This window comes from Oncorhynchus nerka, linkage group LG13 (assembly GCF_034236695.1).
Source record: "Oncorhynchus nerka isolate Pitt River linkage group LG13, Oner_Uvic_2.0, whole genome shotgun sequence".
Lineage (NCBI taxonomy): Eukaryota > Metazoa > Chordata > Actinopteri > Salmoniformes > Salmonidae > Oncorhynchus > Oncorhynchus nerka.
In genome coordinates, this window is record NC_088408.1 from 32,414,985 (window position 1) to 32,442,536 (window position 27,552).

The following is a 27,552-nucleotide window of genomic DNA, read 5'->3' on the forward strand; positions in this document are numbered from 1 at the left end:
ACTGCTGCCCCCTTCTGTTCGAAACTAAATATTGCCTTAGTGCATGGCTGCGGTACACCTTTCCTGCCACAGGTGGGGCCCGAAGTGGATACAACAAGAGCTCATTCAACACATGCAGGCATTAGTAGAACAATGTTTACTGTGTAAGGCAAGAAGGGCGAAAATGAGTAGCATTATGTTAATATTTTATTTCACCTGTTGATATAGCGAACACTCCTGGTAGTTAAAAATAGCAGCGAATTAGGCCTACAGTACTTCTAAAAAAAAAAAGTATAATGCATTTTGTTTTCTAAAACTTGAAACAATAGATTTTCCATGAATACAAATGTACACAAATGTGGAATTGAAGTGTAATACTTTTCATTTTTTGACAAACAACAGTTGGTTCAAAACAGTGAAGACTGAACACGATATTGGCCGGTAGACTCAAGAAGCAGTCTAATGCCAGACAACAAATTAGGGCACACTTGTCACCCTTCACAAGGTTGGGTTATGGGAATGCCTATCGTTAGACTGAGCACTTAATTTCATTCAATATAAAAGTGCATGCGTAATGCCTCTTGTTTTGGTCACAGGAATCATGGACCTGAGCAGAGCCTTTGAACTGAAAGACATTGGTTGTCTAACTTATCTTACGTCGATTTTAAAAGGCATCAAATAGAGAAAACCTATCGTTAACATCATGTGTTAGGGATCACTTAAAATGTCCAAGGGCCAGTTCATTATTCAATACTAAATAAAATAGATATGAATCTACTCAAAACCTAACTTGAACAGAAGTGTGTGCACTGACAGAAATATCAACAGAAGAATAAACTAAATACATTCATACATCTGCAGAAACCGTACAGGGCCACACAGGAAGTAAATGAAATGACAACTGCACCTATTTCCATCTGGACTGTGTACATCAACAAACAATGCAGTGTTAAAAACATCACGGACAACTATAACCGACAACCACTGTATCTCAAATGTATCCTGTGTTATCATATCACTATCCAATATATAAAATACACACTACATTAACACCACATGCTATTGGTTAAATATGCATTGTAAAGAAGAGGTCTGATAACAAGTAAGGTATAATAAAGGAGTCGTATGAAATAATAGATCCATACACTAGGCACAGTCTGAATCGAGGAACACAAGCCAAAACATAAGCACTTGTCAAAATAGGGGTTAAAAGATTAGTCGAAGTAAACATGTCAGAAAACAAAGAGTTATCAAACTTATTCAAATAATAAAACACATTAAACGTTGGCTAAGATGACCTCATAGTTACAGTTGAAACACAGACTACACATCCCAGGACCAATGCACTTCTATCTGAATGTTCTGTAACGTTGCACCCTCCTGAACAGACCCCTGATCTGAAGTCAGGTGATTGGACGAACTAGGGGTTGCTTCTGTGTTGCTTGGCGACATCGGGGTGGGTCTCGATGATACTGGGTCTCTGCAGTGCCCATTGGTCAACGTCGTGTCTCTGGCCATCAAGCTCCTCTGTCTCTGAATCGCTGCTGGAGCTGCCGCTGCTGCTACTGCTGGAGTGGTCACTGCCAGTGAAGTCATAGCAGTCCTTCTCCTTCCCTCTCCCCTTCCCCCTCCTCTTCCCCTCTGCTGCCTCAGGGTTGGCCTGCAGGGCTGGCTCGGGCACCGCTGGTGGAGGTCCAATCGGCATGTCCTGCCAGGGCTCCAGGACAGGGGTGAAGACATGGAGGGTCTGGTGCTGGACAATGGGGTCGTCCACGGTGCTGTTCTCCTTGGTCTTGGCCTTCAGAACCTTAAAGTTCTTGGATTTTGAGGTCACCGCAAACCAGTCCTAAGAAAACACAGGACAAAGGAAATGAGCATTGTGTGCCACCAAAAATCACTACAATGTATTTTTGCAATACTGTATTCATATGGCAAACAATTATAAATTCATATGATAGAGTAGGTCATCAAGGTGGTGAAAAGTCCTAAATACATTTCTGACCTGGGAGTGGACAGAGTTGATGTGGTACTTCACCCCACTCTCAGAGTTGAACTCTTTCTTACAGATCAGGCATTTATATTTCCCTGCTTCAAAGTCCCCCTGCATTGAGAGAGACAACATTTGGTTGAATTAGATGCTTAATAATGGGTTACATTTCTGCTAAAATTAGGTTTGAATGCTAAAATCAAATGTAAGAATTGACTCGGTTTCAGCTGAATAATTTTCACAGTACTCTGGATACGTTGCAGTACTTGGAAGTGAAAGAGAGGGGAGCAGTGTGGGGAAATCTATTCCGTTACCCTTCCGCAGAGCCCAAGGTGAGCCTTCAGTCCAGACACGCTGGTGTACACCGAGCCACAGCCCTGAGGGAAACCAGAAAGCTTCCCAGTCACAATATAAGCAAAGTATAGTACAGAGAGTAAAATCTCTACTATAGGCAATATGGGATGAAAGATCATTTAGAGACGTATGGTTCGTACCAGGTTTGGGCACTGCACTTTCTTTTGCAGCTTCACTTCATTTTTCCACTTCCGAAGGACCTCCTGACTGAAGGCAGGCAGCCCTGGGCGTGCATATCTCAGCTGTGGAACCCAACAGAAATAATGGTTAATCTGGAGGTCAATGTTCACACAGGAATAGATACATGAGCACAGCTCTAAGACCATCTTAGTGTTGAAGATCCCTCGCCTTCTTATCGTCGGGGACCAGGTCCCCGATGACCTTCCTCTTGGGCCACTCCTTGGCCAGCTCGTCATTAGCAATCTCTTGTAGGTGGAAAACAGCCACCTGGGCTGACATGCGTTTGACCCGGCCGCTGGGTGTCCTCTCAGGGTTGGGCTCTCTCTGGGCCTTCACCTCATCCTCCTCCACATTCTGGGGCACCTGCGGGGGAGAAGGAGACAACTGTCTATCATTTCCCACTCAAGCAAAGTTCAAATAAATGAGACTAAAAAGAGGCTCAAAGGAATGGGGTCTTCTGGGAGAATGAGAGGGCGGATATACTGAGAACAATGTGACATTGAAGTTGCAAGGATGTAACTGCTACAGATTGTATGCACAATGGCATGTTGTGTGATGGAACGTCTCCCAGTGAATTGTAACCTTGAAAGACCAACTGTCTTACTAGTGGAGAAGTGTATACTGTAAACGCAGTGCAATGGAAACTCACTGGTGCGTGCTCTGACTTGAGGTGGTACTCCAGGCCTGCCTTAGACTTGTAGACCTTGCCACAGTGTTGGCAGTTGAGAAGCAGCTTCTCCAGCTCAGACTCCTCCTTCCCACATTTCTTCATGTGGTACAGGTAACCCATGATGCTGGTGAAACTACCAGTACAGCCCTGTAATGTAACATAGTCTTTAGAATGGAACAAAATCTTTAGTTCCCCTGCACCAACAATGTAGTCTCAGAAATCCCTGACCCGTTAGAAGATTGTGGGAGGCAACCCATCTGCCTAGGAAGACTACCAACAATGGGTTAAGGTGAAATCTGTACTACAGTTTCAGATACAGACGCCAGCAAGGAATCATACCTCTTTCGAGCATTTTAATTTGCCCATCCGTTTCAGCACCTTCCTCAGTTTTTCCTTCATGGACTGGTCATCCAGGCCATTTATGTCATCTGGCGAGGGCTGGAAAAACAAGACAGTTAACACCAATGTCAACATGAAACACACCAAAACCAGCTTCAGATGGGAGAATGGCCTTACCAGGTTATTGTGGTCTGCCATGATGTGGTACTTCATTCCAGTGGAAGATTTCAGTTGTTTCCCGCATTGCTGACACGTGAAGGGATTCTACAAAAAACATATTCGTTTAGTTTTTGAAATTCAGTTGAACCAATGTGAGTGCAACATGAGAGGCTGTTATTGTGAGGATGGTGCAGACTCACCACTCGGCAGTTCTCCATATGTTTCTTCAGTCCCTCCACAGTCTTCCTGCTCACACTTTTACACTTGGGGCACGTGACTCGCCCTTTCCCCAGGATCATCAGCTGCCACCTCTCCTCTTGACTTCCTGTTCCACACAGGAAGTAGTTAAAAAATAAATAAACATAGGATAAGGAACAATCCCTACTCCATTACTATGCAATTCTCAAAGAAAAACGTAACATCATGCTAAAACAAAATTTTTACTAGAGTAATTACAGTGTTATTACACAAGCATATGATCAACAACTAAAGTGTTGCCAGAGATTATATCTATGGTGACATTGCATTTGCTAATCCTTTGTCCTCTCACCTGGGGGGTAGACAGGAGGTTCTTTCTTGGTTGTGAAGGTGAAGACTTTAGATTTCTCTTCCTCGGTCGGCTCTGCTGGGTGACTGTGACTGCTCTGGATAGCTACACCTCCAATAGAGTGACTGCTATGGACATGTCCACCTACAACAGAGTAACTGCTCTGGACAAGTCCACCTCCAATAGGGTAACTGCTCTGGAGATGTCCACATCCAATTGAGTGATTGCACTGGACATGTCCACCTCCAATCGAGTGACCGCTTTGGACATGTCCACCTCCAACCGAGTGATCGTTTTGGACATAGCTATGGACATGTCCACCTCCATGCAAGTGACCGCTGTGGATGTGGCTATGGACATGTCCACCTCCAACCGAGTGACCACTTTGGACATGGCTATGGACATGTCCACCTCCATGCAAGTGACCACTTTGGACATGGCTATGGACATGTCCACCTCCATGCAAGTGACCACTTTGGACATGGCTATGGACATGTCCACCTCCAACCGAGTGACCACTTTGGACATGGCTATGGACATGTCCACCTCCGACCGAGTGACCACTTTGGACATGGCTATGGACATGTCCACCTCCGACTGAGTGACCGCTATGGACATGGCTATGGACATGTCCACCTCCAACAGGAACTGGAACTGCATCAAAGGAAACATTCAGCATGAACTAAAACTTGAATACCTGTATGTAAGAGAAAGAGTCATAAAAGAAGAGATTGATGGTTGCAAGATACAATAACTACCTGTGTGTCTCACTTCCGGAGGGAAATTTGTAACAGAAGGTGCTCCGTTGTCCACCTCCACTCTCCGCATTTTCTTCATGGCAAAATCGGAGGGTGGAGGTGGTTCCTGACCCCGGCCCTGGGCCCTGCCTGTGTCTGGAGCCTGGTTGGGCCAACAGTCTTTAGCCACCAGCCTGTGAGGCAGTCTGGCAGAGGGAGGTGGAGGGGGAGGCAGCTCCCCATTGGCTACAGCCAGGCTGGAAGACACCACGGAGCAGCAGGACGTCTCACTGGTTGAATCCTCCACACCAGAGCCCAGGGAGACATTCTGCAGATCCTCATACCTAGAGGGTTGAAAAGGTAGGAGTTGATTTCATTACACTGATGGGTGGGACAATTGATAGAAATGGACAATAAAAAATAAAAAAGGAAACTCATTTACCTTTTTCTGCCATATGTTCTTTTCATTTTTTGAGTCACCTGGGCATGGGGGTCATCATTCTAGAATATTCAATTAGAGAACTGTAAAGCAGATACCCAGTGTCCTACAGTACCTTACATGGTTGTATTGTGAAAACTGCAATAAGTACCATCGTACTGGAAGTTAATGTAGAAGTGCTTAATGCTCAATCATTTGTCGATCATCATATGATTGTCGTTATTTCAGTTTCATATTGAGGACTGGAATAGTGCACCCATTCTTTGGCCAGAACACCCATAATGGCCAAGTAGAACTGAAACAAAATACTGTATTATCCTAGTCAAAATCCTACAGGGTTCCAATAAATAAATCCTATTAGAATCCAATAGAAAATACTATCAGATTTTGGAACGAATCCTATAGGATTTCAATAGGACTGGTTCCAAAATCTGATAGGATTTATTTATTGGAACCCTGTAGGATTGTTTGACTAGGGTACATTTTTTATTTTATTTTATTATTATTTTTATAGGACAGATGCATGTACATATATGGAGACAGATATAGAGAGGGGTAGAGAGTGGTTAAGGTAACAGTCGACGGAGGACATAATCCTATAGGAGTTCAATAGAACTGGTTCCAACATCTGATAGGATTTTTCTATTAGATTCTAATTGGATCCTTGCATTAGAATCCTATAGGATATAAATGTTTTTGTCTCCTATAGGATTTCTATACATTTTGTAGAAGGAATTGTATAGATATGTACATTACATTCTAAAGGATTATCCTCAAAACTTGGCTATATATTTGATTTACACTATAGCTAACTTGGCTGCTTAACATATGGAGCACCGACCCTCCAGCTCATTCATAGCTTGTTCTCCATCTTCTTTTTAAATAGGAAGCCAATTTGTTTTCAGCACTTTTATTTCCATGACTGATCTAAACTCATTTTCTCATGGCTCTGTCTCTCTGCAGCAGACATATGGTGAGCAATATATTGGGACTATGGAGTCGCAATAAAAGGTACAACCCTGGGAGCGAAGGAGTTGAGGGGGGGGGGGTCCCCTTTAATGTTTGTTTTTCTTTTCATTTCCCAACATAAAGATGTCAAGGGAACATTCTCTGTTTTGTATGCATAGCTGACTATTATATATCAAAGTAAAGAAATGCTCATATATTTGTGCCCCGTGTAAAGCGTGGCACTTGCAAAGCCAGGGTTGTGGGTTTGATTCCCACGAGGTACCAGTATAACTACTGTAAGTCACTCTGGATAAGAGCGTCTGCTAAATGACTAAAATGTAAATGTTACTGTACCTAAAAATGTATTTTCCTTCTACTTTTTAATTGCATATAAGCAATGTAAAGATGCTGTGCATTCTAAGGGGGAAACTCCCTAAAATCTTGTGTTATTGTAAAACTGTATATAGCATTGTATGTCATATTGTAATGTCAAATTCAAAGACAGGAAGTTGAATGAATAAGTGTGAGTTATTTAAAAAAAAAAAGTGTACTGTACTGGTGGTCTTACTGCAAATGAACACGCAACCTTGAATCACTCCCATATTGTGGTGGTGAATAAAACCAAAATGAATATAGAACTGCTGTTTCCGATCAACGAAAATGTTGTACTTAATGTTGTAGTATAGTACTGGAACAAATTACATCGAACTATAATTTAATGGGTTCAATTAAGATTTTTTTTTAAAATAATAGGCTTCTGATTGTGTTGACAAAATCCTACAATATTCATCAAAAACCTATAGGATCCAATAGCATTGATTTTGTTTTCCAAAAGGGAAAAAGTAGTCCAATTACATTCTGATAGAGGAGACACAAAATCCTATAGTGATTCCTATTGTGAGAATCCTATTGGATTCTGTTGGAAAAATGACTAATCCAAAAGGATTTTTTGACTAGGGTATTTATTCTTACCTTAGGTGGAGCACCAATCATACTCATCACACTCATATCTGACATCCTCTGGATAGCTGTTGGATGGGCACATTTTCATTAGTTAATCTCTTTTCAGACAAAACACTATTAAAAAGAGAGTTTCCGAGACAATTTGCATGGAATACATAAATGGAGACTACACAGGCAATAATAATCTAGATTAAAGACATTTGAAATTGCAACTGGCCAGAGACAGACTTGGACAGAATGTCATTTAGCATGTCATTTAGCTCTAAAGTTTGCTCAGTAAACTGACAATTTGTCAAACATCTAGTGATAATTTGGTGACATTTACCTGGTAGTGGAACACCACTTTTTTGTTTTGGCTGTGAAGCCTTCCTCTTCCTTGGAACATATGATGGTGACATGCTTCCCTGTGTGTGATGATGAAGTTGATGATGATGATGGTGATGATGATGATCATCCATAATTGCAGCAGACCTCGCCGATCAGTACTGCAACACATAACACAACACCAGGCCTGAACTATTCAAAGACATATAGTGCATGCAAAATACATCATCCCTATCACATCATTGTCAAAAGGGCTTCAATATTATTTAGTCTGGAGAACATCTATTCTGGTAGTAGGCCACTGTATTTTGACGTGCACATAGAATAAAAAAATGACGTGGCATACCAACCCTTATGAACACAGGATTAGCCCGTGTGTTAATCCAAAGGTAATATGAGCTCCTTGATTCTGTTTGATTCAGCTCAGCAGTGCAACATTGTAGCCTACTCGAGCAGTGTAGCAGTAACAGTGTGTGATCGGAGTCCCAGCCACCATCATTGTCCACCACGGATAGCCACACAAAAAAAGGGAAACGCTTGCCTTGCAGCAAATCTACACTCTGGATGCTGATACAATGTAAGCATTATAACCGTGCACTACATGCGCCCAAACAACTTGGCTACAATGGCTTGCTACTGATTTTGTTTGATACACTCACATTGTGAAATGTCTACCCGTACAGTACACTCCCATTAGCAAGGTTAGCTGCCATTCCTCCCTGTTTTAGTCCCCCCCTGTCATTTTCCCCGACAACGACCCGCCTAACAAGTCTTTGCATCGACTCGGTTATTCGAATAGATGGCTATGCTGAAAATTTCAATAGGCTATCTACTTGTGAAAAATATTGACTAGACAAACAGTACAGTACAGTATCAATTATCTATATTCCATACCCTACACGAGATTACTTCATTCCCGAAACGCCCTCTTTGCGGAGACAACAAATGAGATTCCCATTTTATTCACCACGACTGGAGCAAAGATTTTTTTATAACTAACCCAAGATAGACCACAGCCTGTCGTTTCCACCGGGAGCACATTGATCATAGTGGGCAGAACAAGCAATGAGGTGGGCAGTGACAAGCACGAGCTAGCGAGATCCTATTGGCGCGTTTTAGCACGTGTTTGCATATTTCCGTTAGGGAACAGTTGCTATTTGAAGTGCGCATGTGCAATACGTTAAACTCGCCCTTGCACTCCTAAACAAAGCATTAAAAAATACTTTGGCAAATGGTCGAGTCTACAAAACTTTGTCCATTCTGTTCGTAAGGGATTCTAGTTTTGAAAACAGAAAACTGTATTGAAGAATACTGTATTGAGATAAAATGTTTCATCAATGAGAAAATTAGCTAAATCCATCTCGCTCCATCTTCTCCCACTGCCGGCTTACTGAGCTTCCTCTTATCACCATATTTGGTGATGAGTGGAAACGCCAACCGGATGCTTCAGCATTATATATAAAATTAAACATCTGGCTCATTGTTATGTCTGTGACTATAGCCTCTGCGGAGTCGGGCCGAGTCCACAACAACCGTATGTTCCGGTTTTCAGGGGAAATGGAAAGAAAGCCTGTGACGCGACTTCCGGGTTTGGACGTCAAATTTGACCGTCTTCGAGAGGCTCAAAACCCCAATGTATCATGTGTAAATTGTGACTGACTGACTGATCTACAAATAATAAAGAGTCTTTATTTATGATGCAAGGTGATTTGTATATCAGTCAGTCAGCAGTTGCCTGCAGTTGATTTTATTCTCTCGAACACGACCAAGGCAACATCCATCTTAAATCCTCCTCCACATTTACTGGATTGGTTGAACAGCCAGAGGAGAACCTCCCCCAGCATTTTCCCCTTCTCATCAAGTCCAGTATCTCTAAGACATGGTTCCCCAACTGGCGACCTGCAGGACGAATTTGGCCCAGGGGCAGTGGCGACCTGTCATTCAGGGCAGGTGCAGCAGAGCCCCACATTTTTTGCTTGCCTGTTTTGCATGTTATTTTGGCATTAAACGTGTCACATATCACTTTGCAAACAATGTCAAAAATATATATATATATAACTGAGTTAATAAAGTCGAAGTCTCTTTTTTGTTTTCTTGAGTAAGGGAGCTCCAAAATGCAGGTGTTACAGCCTAGCTCACATTTCTGTGGTGGTGGGGCAAGCCAGCAGAGAATACGGAGCGTTGCGCCGTGATCGGCTCAGTGTTCTGTTACTCATGGGGACACTACGTCAATGCCAAGTCTAATGGTAGAGCTCGAAGATTCAAGCCCCCTGGGTGCTGCCATAGGGTTACATTAGAAGTGCCCATCCAAGAAGGCTCAAGGTCAATGGCCACAGATAAAATTACATCAAATCACGTTATATCTACAGTAGCTTTGATTGGACTGATCATGTCAACATCATACATTCAAAATCATAGGTAGCAGTCATCATCATGAATAAAGTTGACAATCTACTGGCAAATCCTTTTTAATCCTTGTTATATGAAGAGAAATAATAAAGAGAAATTCTAGATAAAACGTATCAGTGCTCATCTGCCATTGGACATAAACATTACAAGTTGGAAATCGCAAATTCAACAATTTGGGCTCCTGAGTGGCGTAGCGGTCTAAGGCACTGCATCTCGGTGCAAGAGGCAACACTATAGTACCTAATTTGAAACCAGGCTGTATCACATCTGGCCATGATTGGGAGTCCCATAGGGCAGTGCACAATTGGCCCAGCGCTGTCTGGGTTTGACCGGAGTAGGCCGTCAATGTAAATAAGAATTTGTTCTGAACTGACTTGCTTAGTTAAATAAAATAAAAATATATAATTAAAACAATGAGTGGTTTGGAAGGAATCATTGGCTAACTGGAAGCATTGAAGGAAATCATTCAGTGGAGTGGCTGTGCAGTCCCAAGTCTCAGATTAAGGGTCTCTTTTCCTAGTTTAAAATGATAAACATTCAACATTGGCCATGCAGTCAGTGAAACATGATTTGTGCCACGCTCAAAACAAATGTTGGAACGGCAAAATCTGACTTTAGTGAGTTTAAGACAACTGGGAACTCGGGAAAAATGAGTTACAACTCGGAAAATACGTTTTGAACTTTCATCCTACTTTAAATTGTAAATCGGGAACTCAGGCCTCTTTCTAGAGCTACGACCTGAAGATCACTGACCTTTTTTTCAGAGTGCCCAGTTGTCTTGAATGCACCATAAATTCAGAGAATGCCAGACTTTGATGGGAAAGTTTGATGACACAATTCTCCAACGAAGGACCGCCATGCCACCTTCCTGTTAAATTGAGGTGAGTCCAAAAATGTCTTGTATGCTGCTGCATAAATGATGTAATATACCAGGGAGATATGTATTCTGTAGCTAAGAAACTAATACTAAGTGTATGTTCTGTAGTAAGCTGTTAGTAGCCCATGTGCCTCACCCTAATAATTTGGTCCATTTTCACCTCTTATTAATTTCACCTACTGTTCATGTAGCCTATAACCTGTTTTTTAATTTAATTTAATTTCACCTTTATTTAACCAGGGAGGCCAGTTGAGAACACGTTCTCATTTACAACTGCGACCTGGCCAAGATAAAGCAAAGCAATGCAACACAAACAACAATACAGAGTTACATATGGAATAAACAAATGTACAGTCAATAACACAATATAAAAAGTCTATATACAGTGTGTGCAAATGGCGTAAGGGGGTAAGCAATAACTAGGCCATAGCAGCATAGTAATTACAAGTTAGCAAATTAACACTGGGGCGATAGATGTGCAGATGATGATGTGCAAGTAGAAATACTGGTGTGCAAAAGAGCAAAAAGTAAATAAAAACAATATGGAGATGAGGTAGGTAGTTGGATGGGCTATTTACAGATGGGCTGTGTACAGCTGCAGTGATCGGTAAACTGCTCAGATAGCTGATGCTTACATTTAGTGAGGGAGATATAAGTCTTCAACTTCAGCGATTTTTGCAATTCATTCCAGTCATTGGCAGCAGAGAACTGGAAGGAAAGGCGGCAAAAGAGGAGTTGGCTTTGGGGATGACCAGTGAGATATACCTTCTGGAGCACGTGCTACGGATGGGTGTTGTTATGGTGACCAGTGAGTTGAGATAAGGCAGAGCTTTACCTAGCAAAGACTTATAGATGACCTGGAGATAGTGAGTCTGGCGACGAATAAGTAGCGAGGGCCAGCCGACGAGAGCATACAGGTCGCAGTGGTGGGTGGTATATGGGGCTTTGGTGACAAAACGGATGGCACTGTGATAGACTGCATCCAGTTTGCTGAGTAGAGTGTTGGAGGCTATTTTGTAAAGGACATCGAGGATCGGTAAGATAGTCAGTTTTACGAGGGTATGTTTGGCAGCATGAGTGAAGGAGGCATTGTTGCGAAATAGGAAGCTGATTCTGGATTTCATTTTGGAACGATGTTTAATATGAGTCTGGAAGGAGAGTTTACAGTCTATCCAAACACCTAGGTATTTGTAGTTGTCCACATATTCTAAGTCAGAACCATCCAGAGTAGTGATGCTAGTTGGGTGGGTGGGTGCGGGCAGCGATCGGTTGAAGAGCATGCATTTAGTTTTACTAGCGTTTAAGAGCAGTTGGAGGCCACAAGAAGGAGGGTTATGTGGCATCGAAGCTTGTTTGGAGGTTTTCCAAAGTAGGGCCAGATGTATACAGAATGGTGTCGTCTGCATAGAGGTGGATCAAGGAATCACCCGCAGCAAGAGCGACATCATTGATGTATAGAGAAAAGAGTCGGCCTGAGAATTGAACCCCGTGGTACCCCTATAGAGACTGCCAGAGGTCCGAACAACAGGCCCCCCGATTTGACACACTAAACTCTATCTGAAAAGTAGTTGGAGAACCAGGCGAGGCAGTCATTTGAGAAACCAAGGCTGTTGAGTCTGCCGTCAAGAATACGGTGATTGACAGAGTCGAAAGCCTTGGCCAGGTCGATGAATACAGCTGCACAGTACTGTCTTTTATCGATGGCGGTTATGATATTGTTTAGTACCTTGAGCGTGGCGGAGGTGCACCCGTGACGAGCTCGGAAACCGGATTGCACAGCGGAGAAGGTACGGTGGGATTCAAAATGGTCACTGATCTGTTTGTTAACTTGGCTTTCGAAGACTTTAGAAAGGCAGGGCTGATGGATATAGGTCTGTAACAGTTTGGGTCTAGAGTGTCACCCCCTTTGAAGAGGGGGATGACCGCGGTAGCTTTCCAATCTTTAGGAATCTCGGACGATACGAAAGAGAGGTTGAACAGACTGGTAATAGGGGTTGCAACAATGGCGGCAGATCATTTTAGAATTAGAGGGTCCAGATTGTCTAGCCCAGCTGATTTGTACGTGTCCAGGGTTTGCAGCTCTTTCAGAACATCTGCTATCTGGATTTGGGTGAAGGAGAAGCTGGGGAGGCTTGGGCAAGAAATTGCAGGGCAAGTAGCTACAGGGGGTGCGGAGCTGTTGGCCGAGGTTGGGCTATTCTCGATTATCGTGGATTTATCGGTGGTGACAGTGTTTCCTAGCCTCATTGCAGTGGGCAGCTGGGAGGAGGTGCTCTTATTCTCCATGGACTTTACAGTGTCCCAAAACCTTTTGGAGTTAGAGCTACAAGATGCAAATTTCTGTTTGAAAAAGCTAGCCTTTGCTTTCCTAACTGACTTTGTGTATTGGTTCCTGACTTCCCTGAAAAGTTGCATATCGCGGGGACTAATCGATGCTAGTGCAGTCCGCCACAGGATGTTTTTGTGCTGGTCGAGGGCAGTCAGGTCTGAAGTGAATCAAGGGCTCTATCTGTTCTTAGTTCTACATTTTTTGAAAGGGGCATGCTTATTTAAGATGGTGAGGAAATTACTTTTAAAGAACAACCAGGCATCCTCTACTGACGGGATGAGGTCAATATCCTTCCAGGATACCCGGGCCAGGTCGATTAGGAAGGCCTGCTCACAGAAGTGTTTTAGGGAACGTTTGACAGTGATGAGGGGTGGTCATTTGACCGCGGACCCATAGCGGCTGCAGGCAATGAGGCAGTGATCACTGAGATCCTGATTCAAAACAGCAGAGGTGAATTTGGAGGGCAGGTTGGTCAGGATAATATCTATGAGGGTGCCAATGTTTATGGATTTAGGGTTGTACCTGGAGTGTTCCTTGATAATTTGTGTGAGATTGAGGGAATCTATCTTAGATTGTAGGACTGCCGGGGTGTTATATCCCAGTTTAGGTGCAAAACGTTATGTTTGGCGTAAAAGCAACACAGCTCATCACCCTGAACACACCATCCCCACTGTCAAACATGGTGGTGGCAGCATCATGGTTTGGGCCTGCTTTTCTTCAGCAGGGACAGGGAAGATGGTTAAAATTGATGGGAAGATGGATGGAGCCAAATACAGGACCATTCTGGAAGAAAACCTGATGGAGTCTGCATAAGACCTGAGACTGGGACGGAGATTTGTCTTCCAACAGACAATGATCCAAAACATAAAGCAAAATCTACAATGGAATGGTTAAAAAATAAACATATCCAGGTGTTAGAATGGCCAAGTCAAAGTCCAGACCTGAATCCGATCGAGAATCTGTGGAAAGAACTGAAAACTGCTGTTCACAAATGCTCTCCATCCAACCTCACTGGGCTCGAGCTGTTTTGCAAGGAGGAATGGGAAAAAATTTCAGTCTCTCGATGTGCAAAACTGATAGAGACATACCCCAAGCGACTTACAGCTGTATTCACAGCAAAAGGTGGCGCTACAAAGTATTAACTTCAGGGGGCTGAATAATTTTGCACGCCCAATTTTTCCGTTTTTGATTTGTTAAAAAAGTTTGAAATATCCAATAAATGTCGTTCCACTTCATGATTGTGTCCCACTTGTTGTTGATTCTTCACAAAAAAATACAGTTTTATATCTTTATGTTTGAAGCCTGAAATGTGGCAAAAGGTCGCAAAGTTCAAGGGGGCCGAATACTTTCGCAAGGCACTGTATATAGGTTTGAGGGTAGCTTGATTAACAGTGAGTAGATATACTGTAATTTCTACTGACATAAGGCATTCATCTCACAGCTGCTGAATGATTATGGATTGATAAGTGATTTGTAGTGAACCGCATAGTTTCAATTAATATATTTCGGAATACTTTTCACTTATGATTCAAACCATGGACCTCATTCCTGTAAATCACAAATGCATTTGCAAAAACCTTCCTCAACAATGAATGCTAATTGTCAGAAGAATCCATATACCTCCTACCCCTGGGCAAGATCATGTGACATCAAAGGTCACTTCCACCGACCGCTATGCTGATGAACCCAGCTCTACCTCTCCACCAAACCTACCACTCCCTCATCAGCTGCCTTCATGACATCCAGAGCTGAATGAGCATGAACATCCTCAAACTCAACAAGACAGAGGTCATGCTCATCGGCTCCAAATGCACTCCCTCCAAACAGCACAAACTCAGCATTATCATAGATGGTTTCCCAGTCCTTCTGTCAAGACAAGTCAAAAGCCTCGGTGTCAACCTGGACAGTTCCCTCTCATTCGACTCCCACATAAAAACCATCACCCGGACAGCATTCTTCTACCTACGGAATATCTCCAGGCTCCGCCCCTTACTGTCACACTCCAGCACCGAAACCCTGATCCATGCCTTCGTCACTTCCAGACTTGACTAATGTAAGACTCATCAGATCCCCACAACTCATCAATAGACTCCAACTGGTCCAGAACCGTGCTGCCAGAATCCTCCCCTGCACCAGATCAACTGAACATATCACACCAATCCTCCTCAATCTACACTGGCTCCCTGTGCAATCCCCTATTAACTTTAAGATACTGCTCCCCACCTAGAAAGCCCTCCACAATTTGGCCCCCACCTACCTCTCTGATCTCTCTGCCTATGCCCCCTCACACTCCCCCTCTGCTGGTCTCCTTATCACCCCTCATTCTGCCTCGTCACCATAGGCGCCCAGGCTTTTAGCTGCTTGGCACACAGGCTCTGGAATGCACTCCCCCCATACATACGACATCATCTCACTCAAAAACCTGAAAACACACCTCTTCCAGGAAGCCTCCGTTTGGTGGTCCTCGGTGTGTTCCCAGTATGCCTATGATCTATCCTATGTGTCCCCCCCAACCCAAACCCGGGTCCGTATCCTATCCTGTATCCTCTTTTTATCTGTCCTGTTTTGTCTGGTTCTTTTTATTTGTGATCGTTTAGATTTTTGCACTGTTGATTAATGCACTTGATTTTACTTTTAATGTAAGATGTCCTTCAGTGTCCTGAAAAGTGTCAGTCCAAAAAACATGTTATAAGTTATAATTCAAGCAGGCTTTTATAAGAATCATGCTAAGACGTAATACTACGAAAATAGACTATACTTGCCAATGCCATATTTAAGTTGTTAGAATAACTTTCCTTGCCTGTAAATAGATCACAGTACACTGCCGTTCAAAAGCTCAAAAATCTATTTTCTGCGAAACACAGGAATTTGAACTAAAACCTTATGCGAAATACACTGCTCAAAAAGATAAAGGGAACACTAAAATAACACATCCTAGATCTGAATGAATGAAATATTCTTATTAAATATTTTTTCTTTACATAGTTGAATGTGCTGACAACAAAATCACACAAAAATGATCAATGGAAATCAAATTTATCAACCCATGGAGGTCTGGATTTGGAGTCACACTCAAAATTAAAGTGGAAAACCACACTACAGGCTGATCCAACTTTGATGTAATGTCCTTAAAACAAGTCAAAATGAGGCTCAGTAGTGTGTGTGGCCTCCACGTGCCTGTATGACCTCCCTACAATGCCTGGGCATGCTCCTGATGAGGTGGCGGATGGTCTCCTGAGGGACCTCCTCCCAGACCTGGACTAAAGCATCCGCCAACTCCTGGACAGTCTGTGGTGCAATGTGGCGTTGGTGGATGGAGCGAGACATGATGTTCCAGATGTGCTCAATTGGATTCAGGTCTGGGGAACGGGCGGTCCATAGCATCAATGCCTTCCTCTTGCAGGAACTGCTGACACACTCCAGCCACATGAGGTCTAGCATTGTCTTGCATTAGGAGGAACCTGAGGGCCAAATGCACCAGCATATGGTCTCACATATGGTCTCTCATATGGTCTCTCGGTACCTAATGGCAGTCAGGCTCCCTCTGGCGAGCACATGGAGGGCTGTGCGGCCCCCCCAAAGAAATGCCACCCCACACCATGACTGACCCACCTCCAAACCGGTCATGCTGGAGGATGTTGCAGGCAGCAGAACGTTCTCCACGGCGTCTCCAGACTCTGTACGCCTGTCACATGTGCTCAGTGTGAACCTGCTTTCATCTGTGAAGAGCACAGGGCGCCAGTGGCGAATTTGCCAATCTTGGTGTTCTCTGGCAAATGCCAAATGTCCTGCAAGGTGTTGGGCTGTAAGCACAACCCCCACCTGTGGATGTTGGGCCCTCATACCACCCTCATGGAGTCTGTTTCTGACTGTTTGAGCAGACACATGCACATTTGTGGCCTGCTGGAGGTCATTTTGCAGGGCTCTGGCAGTGCTCCTCCTGCTCCTCCTTGCACAAATGCGGAGGTAGCGGTCCTGCTGCTGGGTTGTTGCCCTCCTACGGCCTCCTCCACGTCTCCTGATGTACTGGCCTGTCTCCTGGTAGCGCCTCCATGCTCTGGACACTACACTGACAGACACAGCAAACCTTCTTGCCACAGCTCGCATTGATGTCGCATCCTGGATGAGCTGCACTACCTGAGCCACTTGTGTGGGTTGTAGACTCCGTCTCGTGCTACCACTAGAGTGAAAGCACCGCCAGCATTCAAAAGTGACCAAAACATCAGCCAGGAAGCATAGGAACTGAGAAGTGGTCTGTGGTCACCACCTGCAGAACCACTCCTTTATTGGGGGTGTCTTGCTAATTGCCTATAATTTCCACCTGTTGTCTATTCCATTTGCACAACAGCATGTGGAATTTATTGTCAATCAGTGTTGCTTCCTACGTGGACAATTTGATTTCACAGAAGTGTGATTGACTTGGAGTTACATTGTTTTGTTTAAGTGTTCCCTTTATTTTTTTGAGCAGTGTATTTTGGTTTTGGCTTCTATGGTGAACATGGGCACTCAGTAAAAAAAAAAAAATCACAGTATGGCGTGTGGTTCAGAATCGCCATTCAAAATGAATGACGTACCACATATGCGGCGAGAGGAATACCACACATATGAATGGTTTGATTGGTAAAATTATTTCCACCTTTTAATGGGTTGATTGTAGTCTAATCGTGTGTTTGAGATTACTCCGAATGCAATGAAATCAACGTCGCCCCGGCTACTCAGCTCCTCCCTCCTCACTCACGCTTGCTGTTGGTTTCGCTTATTATCAAACAGATCAACTGGCAAGAACAGCTGCAAGGCAAGTGATGTTCATTTTCTCAAACACTCCGCCAATTTATATTTAGCTAAGTGATTAATATAAAAGTTACTGCAATTATTAAACATTAGGCTGTGTCTAGGGTTGTTGGCAGGTTATCCTGGCCTGGGAAATGTCGATTCAATTAGACTATGGTTCAATGTTTATACATTGTTTTAGCCGGTGGACATCCTTCAAACATCCAACATTCATTTTTTTATTCGTGGAACTGTTCCATAAATTAAACATTTATAAAGAAGTAATGTTGAAGTTTGGCGTTGAAATATAAATACAGTAATTCCTAGATAAGAGGCTAAATTGGATCTAAACTGATACTGCTTTTACGATTAATCCTAAAAGTGAAAGTGAAAGATTCTAGTTGGAAACAGTCACACAGAAACAATCACTGGTTGTTATGCAAAAACGAACACTTTATTTCTATTTGTTTATTTTTCCCTACACCACCACAATGAAACAGAGGTAATTTAACAGTACATCATTTAATGTAATAATTCAGTCATTTATACTACTAACCAATACCGTTGAAGTCAGAAGTTTACATACACCTTAGCCAAATACATTTAAACTCAGTTTCACAATTCCTGACAATTAATCCTAGTAAAAATACCCTGTCCTAGGTCAGTTAGGATCACCACTTTATTTTAAGAATGTGACAGAATAATAGTAGAGAGAATTATTTATTTCAGTTTTTATTTCTTTCATCACATTCCCAGTGCGTCAGAAGTTTACATATACCAATTGAGTGTTTGGTAGCATTGCCTTTAAATTGTTTAACTTGGGTCAAACGATTTGGGGAGCCTTCCACAAGCTTCCCACAATGAGTTGGGTGAATTTTGGCCCATTCCTTCTGACCGAGCTGGTGTAACCAAGTCAGGTTTGTAGGCCTTCTTGCTCGCACATGTTTTTTCAGTTCTGCCCACAAATGTTCTATAGGATTGAGGTCAGGGCTTTGTGATGTGTCTTCTTCCTTGCTGAGCGGCCTTTCAGGTTGTGTCAATATAGGACTTGTTTTACTGTGGATATAGATACTTTTGCACCTGTTTCCTCCAATATCTTCACAAGGTCCTTTGCTGTTGTTCTGGGATTGATTTGCACTTTTCGCACCAAAGTATGTTCATCTCTAGGAGACAGAACGAGTCTCCTTTCTGAGCGGTATGACTGCTGCGTGGTTCCATGGTGTTTATACTTGCGTATCATTGTTTGTACAGATGAACGTGGTACCTTCAGGCGTTTGGAAATTGCTCCCAAGGATGAACCAGACTTGTGGAGGTCTACAATTTTTTTCTGCGGTCTTAGCTGATTTCTTTTGATTTTCCCATGATGTCAAGCAAAGAGGCACTGAGTTTGAAGGTAGGCCTTGAAATACATCCATAGGTACACCTTCAATAGGCTAATTAACATAATTATGAGTCAATCAGAAGCTTCTAAAGACATGACAATTTTCTGGAATTTCCCAAGCTGTATAAAGGCATAGTCAACATAGTATGTCAACTTCTCACCCACTGGAATTATGATACAGTGAATAAGTTAAATGATCTGTCTATTTTTAAAATTTTTATTTAACCTTTATTTAACCAGGTAGGCTAGTTGAGAACAAGTTCTCATTTGCAACTGCGACCTGGCCAAGATAAAGCATAGCAGTGTGAACAGACAACACAGAGTTACACATGGAGTAAACAATTAACAAGTCAATAACACAGTAGAAAAAAAGGGGAGTCTATATACAGTGTGTGCAAAAGGCATGAGGTAGGCGAATAATTACAATATTGCAGATTAACACTGGAGTGATAAATGATCAGATGATCATGTACAGGTAGAGATATTGGTGTGCAAAAGAGCAGAAAAGTAAATAAATAAAAACTGTGGGGATGAGGTAGGTGAAAATGGGTGGGCTGTTTACCAATAGATTATGTACAGCTGCAGCGATCGGTTAGCTGCTCAGATAGCAGATGTTTGAAGTTGGTGAGGGAGATAAAAGTCTCCAACTTCAGCGATTTTTGCAATTCGTTCCAGTCGCTGGCAGCAGAGTAATGCTTGTTGAAGTACTAAACAATTGTTGGAAAAATTACTTGCGTCATGAACCAAGTAGATGGCCTAACCGACTTGCCAAAACTATAGTTTGTTAACAAGAAATTTGTGGAGTGGTTGAAAAATGAGTTTTAATGACTCTAACCTAAGTGTATGTAAACTTCCGACTTCAACTGTACGTGTAATAGTATTGTAATGACCCAGTGTAATGAAACGGGTAGAGAACCCTCCACCTTCTGGCCCGTGGCCCCGCGGAAATCAACAGTGCCACCAAAGCATGCTCCAGTGGCAGATTCTATCTCCCCTCTTATAAACCAGGCCCGCTACAGTATGTAACATGTAGTACGTTGCCTAATGTTTGAAGTCAATGCCAAGATAGTCTAACTAGGAAACAGGTGGCTGGAATGTTATCTAAATATGTTTATTATAAAATCTGCACATCCCTTCTTATGCGGTACTGGTCAAGAAAGAACAGTATAATAATACCAGTTCAATGGCCTGCTCACTCAAATACATAGTTGTTTTTAATTACATTAAAGTAGCCTATCAAGTGGGGTGTTCAGGAAACAAATCAAGAAAACAGAAATCATGTAACGTCTTTATCGTGATAGCCTAAGATAAGGCTTGGACATTTGGCAAGGTTATCTATGGGTGCTTCTCAACCTTTTTTTGCACCAGGGATCAGCTATGTTGTGGCTTTTTTCAACAATTTCTTTCAACAATTTAAGGCAATGCTACGAAATACTAATTGAGTGTATGTCAACTTCTGACCCACTGGGAATGCGATGAAAGAAATAAAAGCTGAAATAAATCATTCTCTCTACTCTTATTCTGACATTTCACATTCAAATAAAGCGGTGTTCCTAACTGACCTAAGACAGGGATTTTTTTACTAGGATTAAATGTCAGGAATTGTGAAACTGAGTTTAAATATATTTGGCTAAGGTGTATGTAAACTTCAGAATTCAACTGTAGGTAGAGTTAACTTCTTGTGGATCAGTGGGACACGTCCCACCTGGCCAACATCCGGTGAAATTGCAGGGCACCAAATTCAAATTAAATTACTAGAAATATTAAACTTTCATGAAATCACAAGTGCAATACATCAAAATAAAGCTTAACATGATGTTAATCCAGCCGCCGTGTCAGATTTCAACAAGGCTTTATGGCGAAAGCAAGCCATGCGATTATCTGAGGACAGCGCCCAGCACACACATGCATAACAAATCATTTTCAACCAGGGAGTTGCGACACGAAAGTCAGAAATAGCGATATAATTCATGCCTTAACTTTGAAGATCTTCTTCTGTTGGCACTCCAAAAGGTCCCAGTTACCTTACAAATGGTCCTTTCGTTCGATAAACTCCTTCTTTATATCCATAAAAACAAAGTTTAGCTGGCGCGCTTCAGTCAATAATCCACTCGTTTTCCCTCCTTCAAAATGCATACAAAATGAATCCCAAACGTGACCAATAAACTTATCCAAACAAGTCAATCAACGTTTATAATCAAAACTTAGGTACCCTAATACGCAAATAAACGATAAAATTTAAGACGGAGAATCGTTGTCTTTACCGGAGAAAAATACCAGAGAATGCGCTCTCATTGACGCGCTTGGAAACACTACAACCAAAATGGGAGCCACATAGAAAAACTAAAAATTGTGGCTCATTTTTCCAAAAACCAGCCTGACACTCTTTCTAAAGACTGTTGACATCTAGTGGAAGCCCTAGGAACTGCAATCGGGCACGAATTTGCCCTATTCTAAAAGTGCCAGCCATTGAAAGTGGTAGGATGGTAGGATTTTTGGGGGATGGTTTGTCCTTGGGATTTCGCCTGCCATTTCAGTTCTGTTATACTCACAGAGATTATTTTAATAGTTTTAGAAACTTTACAGTGTTCTATCCAAATCTACCAATTATATGCGTATCCTAGCTTCTGGGCCTGAGTAGCAGGCAGTTTACTTTGGGCACACTTTTCATCCGGATGTCAAAATACCGCCCCCTATCCCAAAGAAGTTTTAAAGTGACTGACTATGCATAGAGAATAAATAGAGAGTAGCAGCAACGTAAAAGACGGGGGGTGGTAGGACAATGCAAATAGTCTGGGTAGCCATTTGATCAGCTGTTCAGGAGTCTTATGGCTTGCGGGTAGAAGCTGTTAAGAAGCCATTTGGATCTAGACTTGGCGCTCCGGTGCTGCTTTCCGTGCGGTAGCAGAGAGAACAGTCACCGACTGTAGTCTGACAATTTTTAGGGCCTTCCTCTGACATGCCTAGTATAGAGGTCCTGCGTGGCAGGAAGCTTGGTCCCATGGATGTACTGGTCCTTACGCACTACCCTCTGTAGTGCCTTGCGGACGGAGGCCGAGCAGTTGTAGAACTTTTTGAGGATCTGAGGACCCATTTCAAATAGGCTTTGTTGTGCCCTCTTCACGAGATTGTTAGTTTGTTGGTGATGTGGACACCAAAGAACTTGAAGCTCTCAACCTGCTCCACTACGGCCCCATTGATGAGAATGGGGGCATGCTCTGTCCTCCTTTCCCCGTAGTCCACAATCATCTCCTTTGTCTTGATCACGTTGAGGGAGAGGTTGTTGTCCTTGCACCACACGATCAGGTCTCTGACCTCCCTATAGGCTGTCTCATCGTTGTCGGTGATCACTGTTGTGTCATCGGCAAACTTAATGATGGTGTTGGAGTCGTGCCTGGTCATGCAGTCATGAGTGAACAGCGAGTACAGGAGGGGACTGTGCACGCACCCCTGAGGATCAGCGTGGCGGATGTGTTGTCATCTACCCTTACCACCTGGGGACGGCCCGTCAGGAAGTTCAGGATCCAGTTGTTTAGTCCCAGGGTCCTTAGCTTAGTGATGAGCTTTGTGGGTACTATGGTGTTGAACGCTAGCTGTAGTCAATGAACAGCATTCTCACATAGGTGTGGGAAAGGGCAGTGTGGAGTGCAGTAGAGATTGCATCATCTGTGGCTCTGTTGGGGCGGTATGCAAATTGTAGTGGGTCTAGGGTTTCTGGGATAATGGTGTTGATGTGAGCCCTGACCAGCCTTTCAAATCACTTCATGGTTACAAATGTAAGTGCTATGGGTCGGTAGTAATTTAAGCAGGTTACCTTAATGTTCTTGGGCACAGGGACTATGGTGGTCTGCTTGAAACATTTTGCTGTGAGGATCGACGCTGGAGACGAGAAACCGGTACAGGGAGTGAACATTTAATGAAACACGGACATGAAACATGACAGGAACAGCATCTGGACAGGGGAAAAATAATGACATCATGCTGACACAGGGAACAAATGGGGGAGCAGACCGTAATAGATGGGGGCATACAACAAAGGGAAGGAGTCCAGGTGAGTCCAATGATGGCGACAGGTGTGCGTAATGAAGGGCAGCCTGGCACCAGCGAGGGAGAGCGGGAGTAGGTGTGAAAGTTCGTATTACAGACTCAGTCAGGGACAGGTTGAAAATGTCAGTGAAGACACTTGCCAGTTGGTGAGCACATGCTCGGAGTACACGTCCTGGTAATCCATCTGGCGCTGCAGCCTTGTGAATGTTGACCTGGAACAGCAGGTGTACGATTCAATCTTAGCCCTGTATTGACACTTTGTCTGTTGGATGGTTCGTCAGAGGGCATAGCGGGATTTCTTATAAGCTTCCGGGTTAGAGTCCCTCTCCTTGAAAGCGTCAGCTCTACCCTTTAGCTCAGTGCAGATGTTTCCTGTAATCCATGGCTTCTGGTAGGGGTTTGTACGTACAGTCACTGTGGGGACGACGTCATCGATGCACTTATTGATGAAGCCTGTGACTGATGTGGTGTACTCCTCAATGCCATCGGGAGAATCCCGTAACATATTCCAGTCTGCTAGCAAAACAGTCCTGCAGCTTAGCATCTGCGTCATCTGACCACTTCTTTATTGACAGAGTCACTGGTGCTTCCTGGTTTAGTTTTTGCTTGTAAGCACGAATCAGAAGGATAGAATTATGGTCAGATTTGCCAGGTGGAAGGTGAGGGAGAGCTTTGTACACATCTCTGTGTGTGGAGTAAAGGTGGTCTAGTGTTTTTTCCCCCTCTGGTTGCACATTTAACATGTTGGTAGAAATGAGGTCAAACTGATTTATTTCCATGCAGTAAAGTCCCCGGCCTCTAGGAGCGCCGCCTCTGGATGAGCGTTTTCCTGTTTGCTTATGGCCGTATACAGCTCATTGTGTGCGGTCTTAGTGCCAGCATTGGTTTGTGGTGGTAAATAGATAGCTAAAAACTCTTGGTAAATAGTGGTTTACAGCTTATCATGAGATACTCTACCTCAGGCAAGCAAAACCTCAAGACTTCCTTACTATTAGATTTCGTGCACCAGCTGTTGTTTACAAATATACACAGACCGCCACCCCTTGTCTTACCGGAGGCAGCTGTTCTATCATGCCGATGCAGCGTAAAACCCGCCAGCTGTATGTTATCCATGTCGTCATTCAGTCACGACTCGGTGAAACATAAGATATTACAGTTTTTAACGTCCCGTTGGTAGGACATACGTGAAATGATTTCCAATTCAAAAGACAAAATTGAACCTCTAACCACAGTAACCGCTAGCTATCAAAACAGGCAGTTAGCATTCATAAAATGTTCAATCAAAATCAGATGAGGCTTGGACCAGGATTATGGAAAACTCAGAGTTAGAGATATGGCTGGGGCTAGAGTTCACGGGCCTGCCCACCAGCTCCAATACAACTGCATTAGTTTTGCATTTATATGCAAGAATGAAAGTTGCGTTATTGGTCTGAATGACTCGATGAATCTTGCATACTCAAACATAATTGTTTTTTCTCTTTACAATAACTTTGTTATTGCATAGTAATGGAGTTGAGGGGTTTATGTTGTTAAACAAGTGGCGTAAGGAACAATACTTGTGTAAGAACTCCATTACAATGCAATTACTAAAGTATTAGTTATGTAACAACATAATACACTGTGAGGTCTTTATTTTCACTTTCTATGTGATTATACTTTTGAAATGTATACATTTGTTACCCAAGTTGAAAAAAGTAATACAATTAGACAATTCAATACATGGGTTTGTGGGAGTGTCAGAGCTATAAAGTTGCTATCGAGGGTCCCCGCCCAAAAATATCCAGTCTATGTTCATATTAGCCACTGAGCTGAAATATGGACATTTCCTTTATTTCTGTAGAACCAAGGATGAAGAAATTCTTCTCTATTTTGACTGGGAATACCCTGGGGTCTCACGAGATATTAATTCATCGTCTCGCTTCAAAAAGACACTTAACCGAAGTGACGTCACAAGAGGAGAGTGATGTCATCCTGGCTTTCTGTCCCATCGTCTCTCGTGCTGGGACTGATATTGAAGCAGCACTGGAGCAGATTCCAGGTAATCAATATCCATGAAGAACATTGTCAAAACGTTAATGATTCATTAATCAGGTATGTTTATGTGATTATTGCTACTGTTATCCCCTCTCTCTTGACAGCTGGTAAACCTGTCATCCTGGTAGTGCTGCATCACACCTTCGATCCAGACTACACTGTACCTAACAGTAGCAGACTAGTGACCAGAGGTGATGTAATACTCACAGTGGACTGTCTCTTCCATGAGAGCAAAGGACTACTGGAGTGTCAACGCAATAGGAAAGCAATCAAAAAGATTCAAGAGAGGCTAAACAAATGGCCAAAGGTAGTTTACTCTTAGTTTAATTATCATGTTTGGTCATAAATGACATACATGCCTACAGTTGAAGTTAGTCTGTTTTGTCGACACAGAATGGAACCACTTATGGACGCCTTGTTATGTTTAACAGTCATACATGGCTGTGTTTTTATTCAAAATGCATTCACAGGTGAATGTCAAAAATGACAATATATGTATTTATATTTTACAACTTTACTTTTACTTCTTATCAATCTGATGAGATGACCAACAATATCTACAGTGATAATTGGCATCTAAAGACTGGGCTTCCATATGAACACTGTTCCTGGACTAAAAACCACTTTCAATAGATTCTTCAGCATGCTTTTTAGTCCAGAAAGCTTAATCTGGATGTGGGAAAACAGCCCGAAGGGTTTTTAATAACTTTCATAGGTAAATGATACCATGGAAATGGCTGAGCCAAGGACCTTTGGGATGGTACAGATGTAGGATCTTAATTTGAGCCAGTTTGCTACAGCAGGAAAATAATCCTGCAGCAACAGGAAATGTGAATTATTATTTGGATTATAATTAATGGACATTTTTGTAGGGGTTGATATGTTTTTTGTAAGGGAAAGTCTGAAAGGCTTTTTAAACCTAAAATACACTACACGTTCTCTTAGAACATGGTGATCCAATTAAGATCCTACATGTATGTGTATTCTCATTTTATATGGTTTACTTTAAATATACATAAATAATTGACTTCTTCTGGGCTTTGCAAAAAGAGACCGTGTAATCAACTAATATATATTTTTTGGTAGGAGACTGAAGGTGTACATGAGTGACATGACAGAATAGTCATGTACTATTAGTGTTTGTCAAAGTTGATTTCTGTTGGTCAATGAATGCTTTCCAAATAAGGTTGACCTATATCCTTTCTTCTAAGGTGAGACAAGAAACAGAGGGGAAGGTCAGTTGCTGCAGCATTTGCTGATGAAGGGCCCAAGAAACAAGGCAGTGCACACTCACACCTGAAGATGAAAAGATGACGAGACCAACCTGTCTTTAGAAGTGTGTGAGACAGTGTGATCAGCAGTAATACATTAACACCACTGTAATCATTGTATGATGCAACAATTCACACATTGGCTTTTTGGAAGAGATTCTGAATGAAATCAATGGTAGGAAGTACATTTTCCAGTCATTTCTTGTTTGAATGCATATTACTTTGTCTATGAACATATTAATCTCAAATAGCAGAAATTACCACAGTGATATTTTCCCAAGTTGTTTACTTTCAAGTAGTTTACTCACCAACGAATAATTTATTAGACACATAATTTAATAAATGAGAGATGTACTGCGCCCTGGAGGTGACATTGACCGAGATGTTTTTTTTAAACAAGCTCACAAATTATAAAATGTGCTCATGATTTATAAAACGAGCTCACATATTATAAACCATGCTCACGAATTATGAATTGATATAAAACATCTGGGGAAGGGTATCAAAGAATTTCTGCAGCATTGAATGTCCCCAAGAACACAATGGCCTCCATAGTTCTTAAATAAAATTAAGAAGTTAATAACCACCAAGGCTCTTCCTAGAGCTGGCCGCTCGGCCAAACTGAGCAATCGGGGGAGAAGGGCCTTGGTCAGGGAGGTGACCAAGAACCTGACGGTCACTCTGAGAGCTCTAAAGTTCCTCTGTAGTGATGGAAGAAGCTTCCAGAAGGACAACCATATCTGCAGCACTCCACCAACCAGGTGTAACAGTGGTAAGGTGTTGGGACTGCTGTTGGGACACTGCTGTT

The 27,552-nt window shown here is 42.6% G+C and overlaps 1 protein-coding gene and 1 long non-coding RNA gene across 8 annotated transcripts; one reads left to right on the plus strand and one right to left on the minus strand.

Annotated features, from left to right (window-relative positions):
• Positions 1–168: 168 nt before the first annotated feature.
• Positions 169–8,635, minus strand: LOC115139380 (zinc finger protein 512-like). 5 transcript variants are annotated; one of them, XM_029676682.2, is made up of 15 exons: positions 8,521–8,635; positions 7,628–7,787; positions 7,312–7,367; positions 5,395–5,453; positions 4,974–5,296; positions 4,219–4,869; positions 3,869–3,993; positions 3,687–3,773; positions 3,510–3,608; positions 3,150–3,317; positions 2,669–2,863; positions 2,461–2,562; positions 2,281–2,343; positions 1,982–2,080; positions 169–1,825 (listed from the first exon to the last, which is right to left on the minus strand). In XM_029676682.2, the coding sequence occupies exons 2-15, from the start codon at positions 7,758–7,760 to the stop codon at positions 1,400–1,402; spliced, it is 2,586 nt and encodes an 861-aa protein (XP_029532542.2). In that variant the 5' UTR covers positions 7,761–7,787; positions 8,521–8,635; the 3' UTR covers positions 169–1,399. The 5 variants fall into 5 exon arrangements, with proteins under 5 accessions (XP_029532542.2, XP_029532540.2, XP_029532541.2 ...); XM_029676680.2 differs by lacking the exon at positions 8,521–8,635 and adding an exon at positions 7,977–8,067; XM_029676681.2 differs by lacking the exon at positions 8,521–8,635 and adding an exon at positions 7,973–8,063.
• On the plus strand, positions 8,118–27,121 carry LOC135574679 (uncharacterized). 3 transcript variants are annotated; one of them, XR_010465553.1, is made up of 4 exons: positions 8,118–8,203; positions 25,280–25,477; positions 25,578–25,780; positions 26,685–27,121. It is a non-coding gene; the product is annotated as an uncharacterized LOC135574679 (long non-coding RNA). The 3 variants fall into 3 exon arrangements; XR_010465551.1 differs by lacking the exon at positions 8,118–8,203 and adding an exon at positions 17,939–18,036; XR_010465552.1 differs by lacking the exon at positions 8,118–8,203 and adding an exon at positions 19,272–19,404.
• Positions 27,122–27,552: the final 431 nt, after the last annotated feature.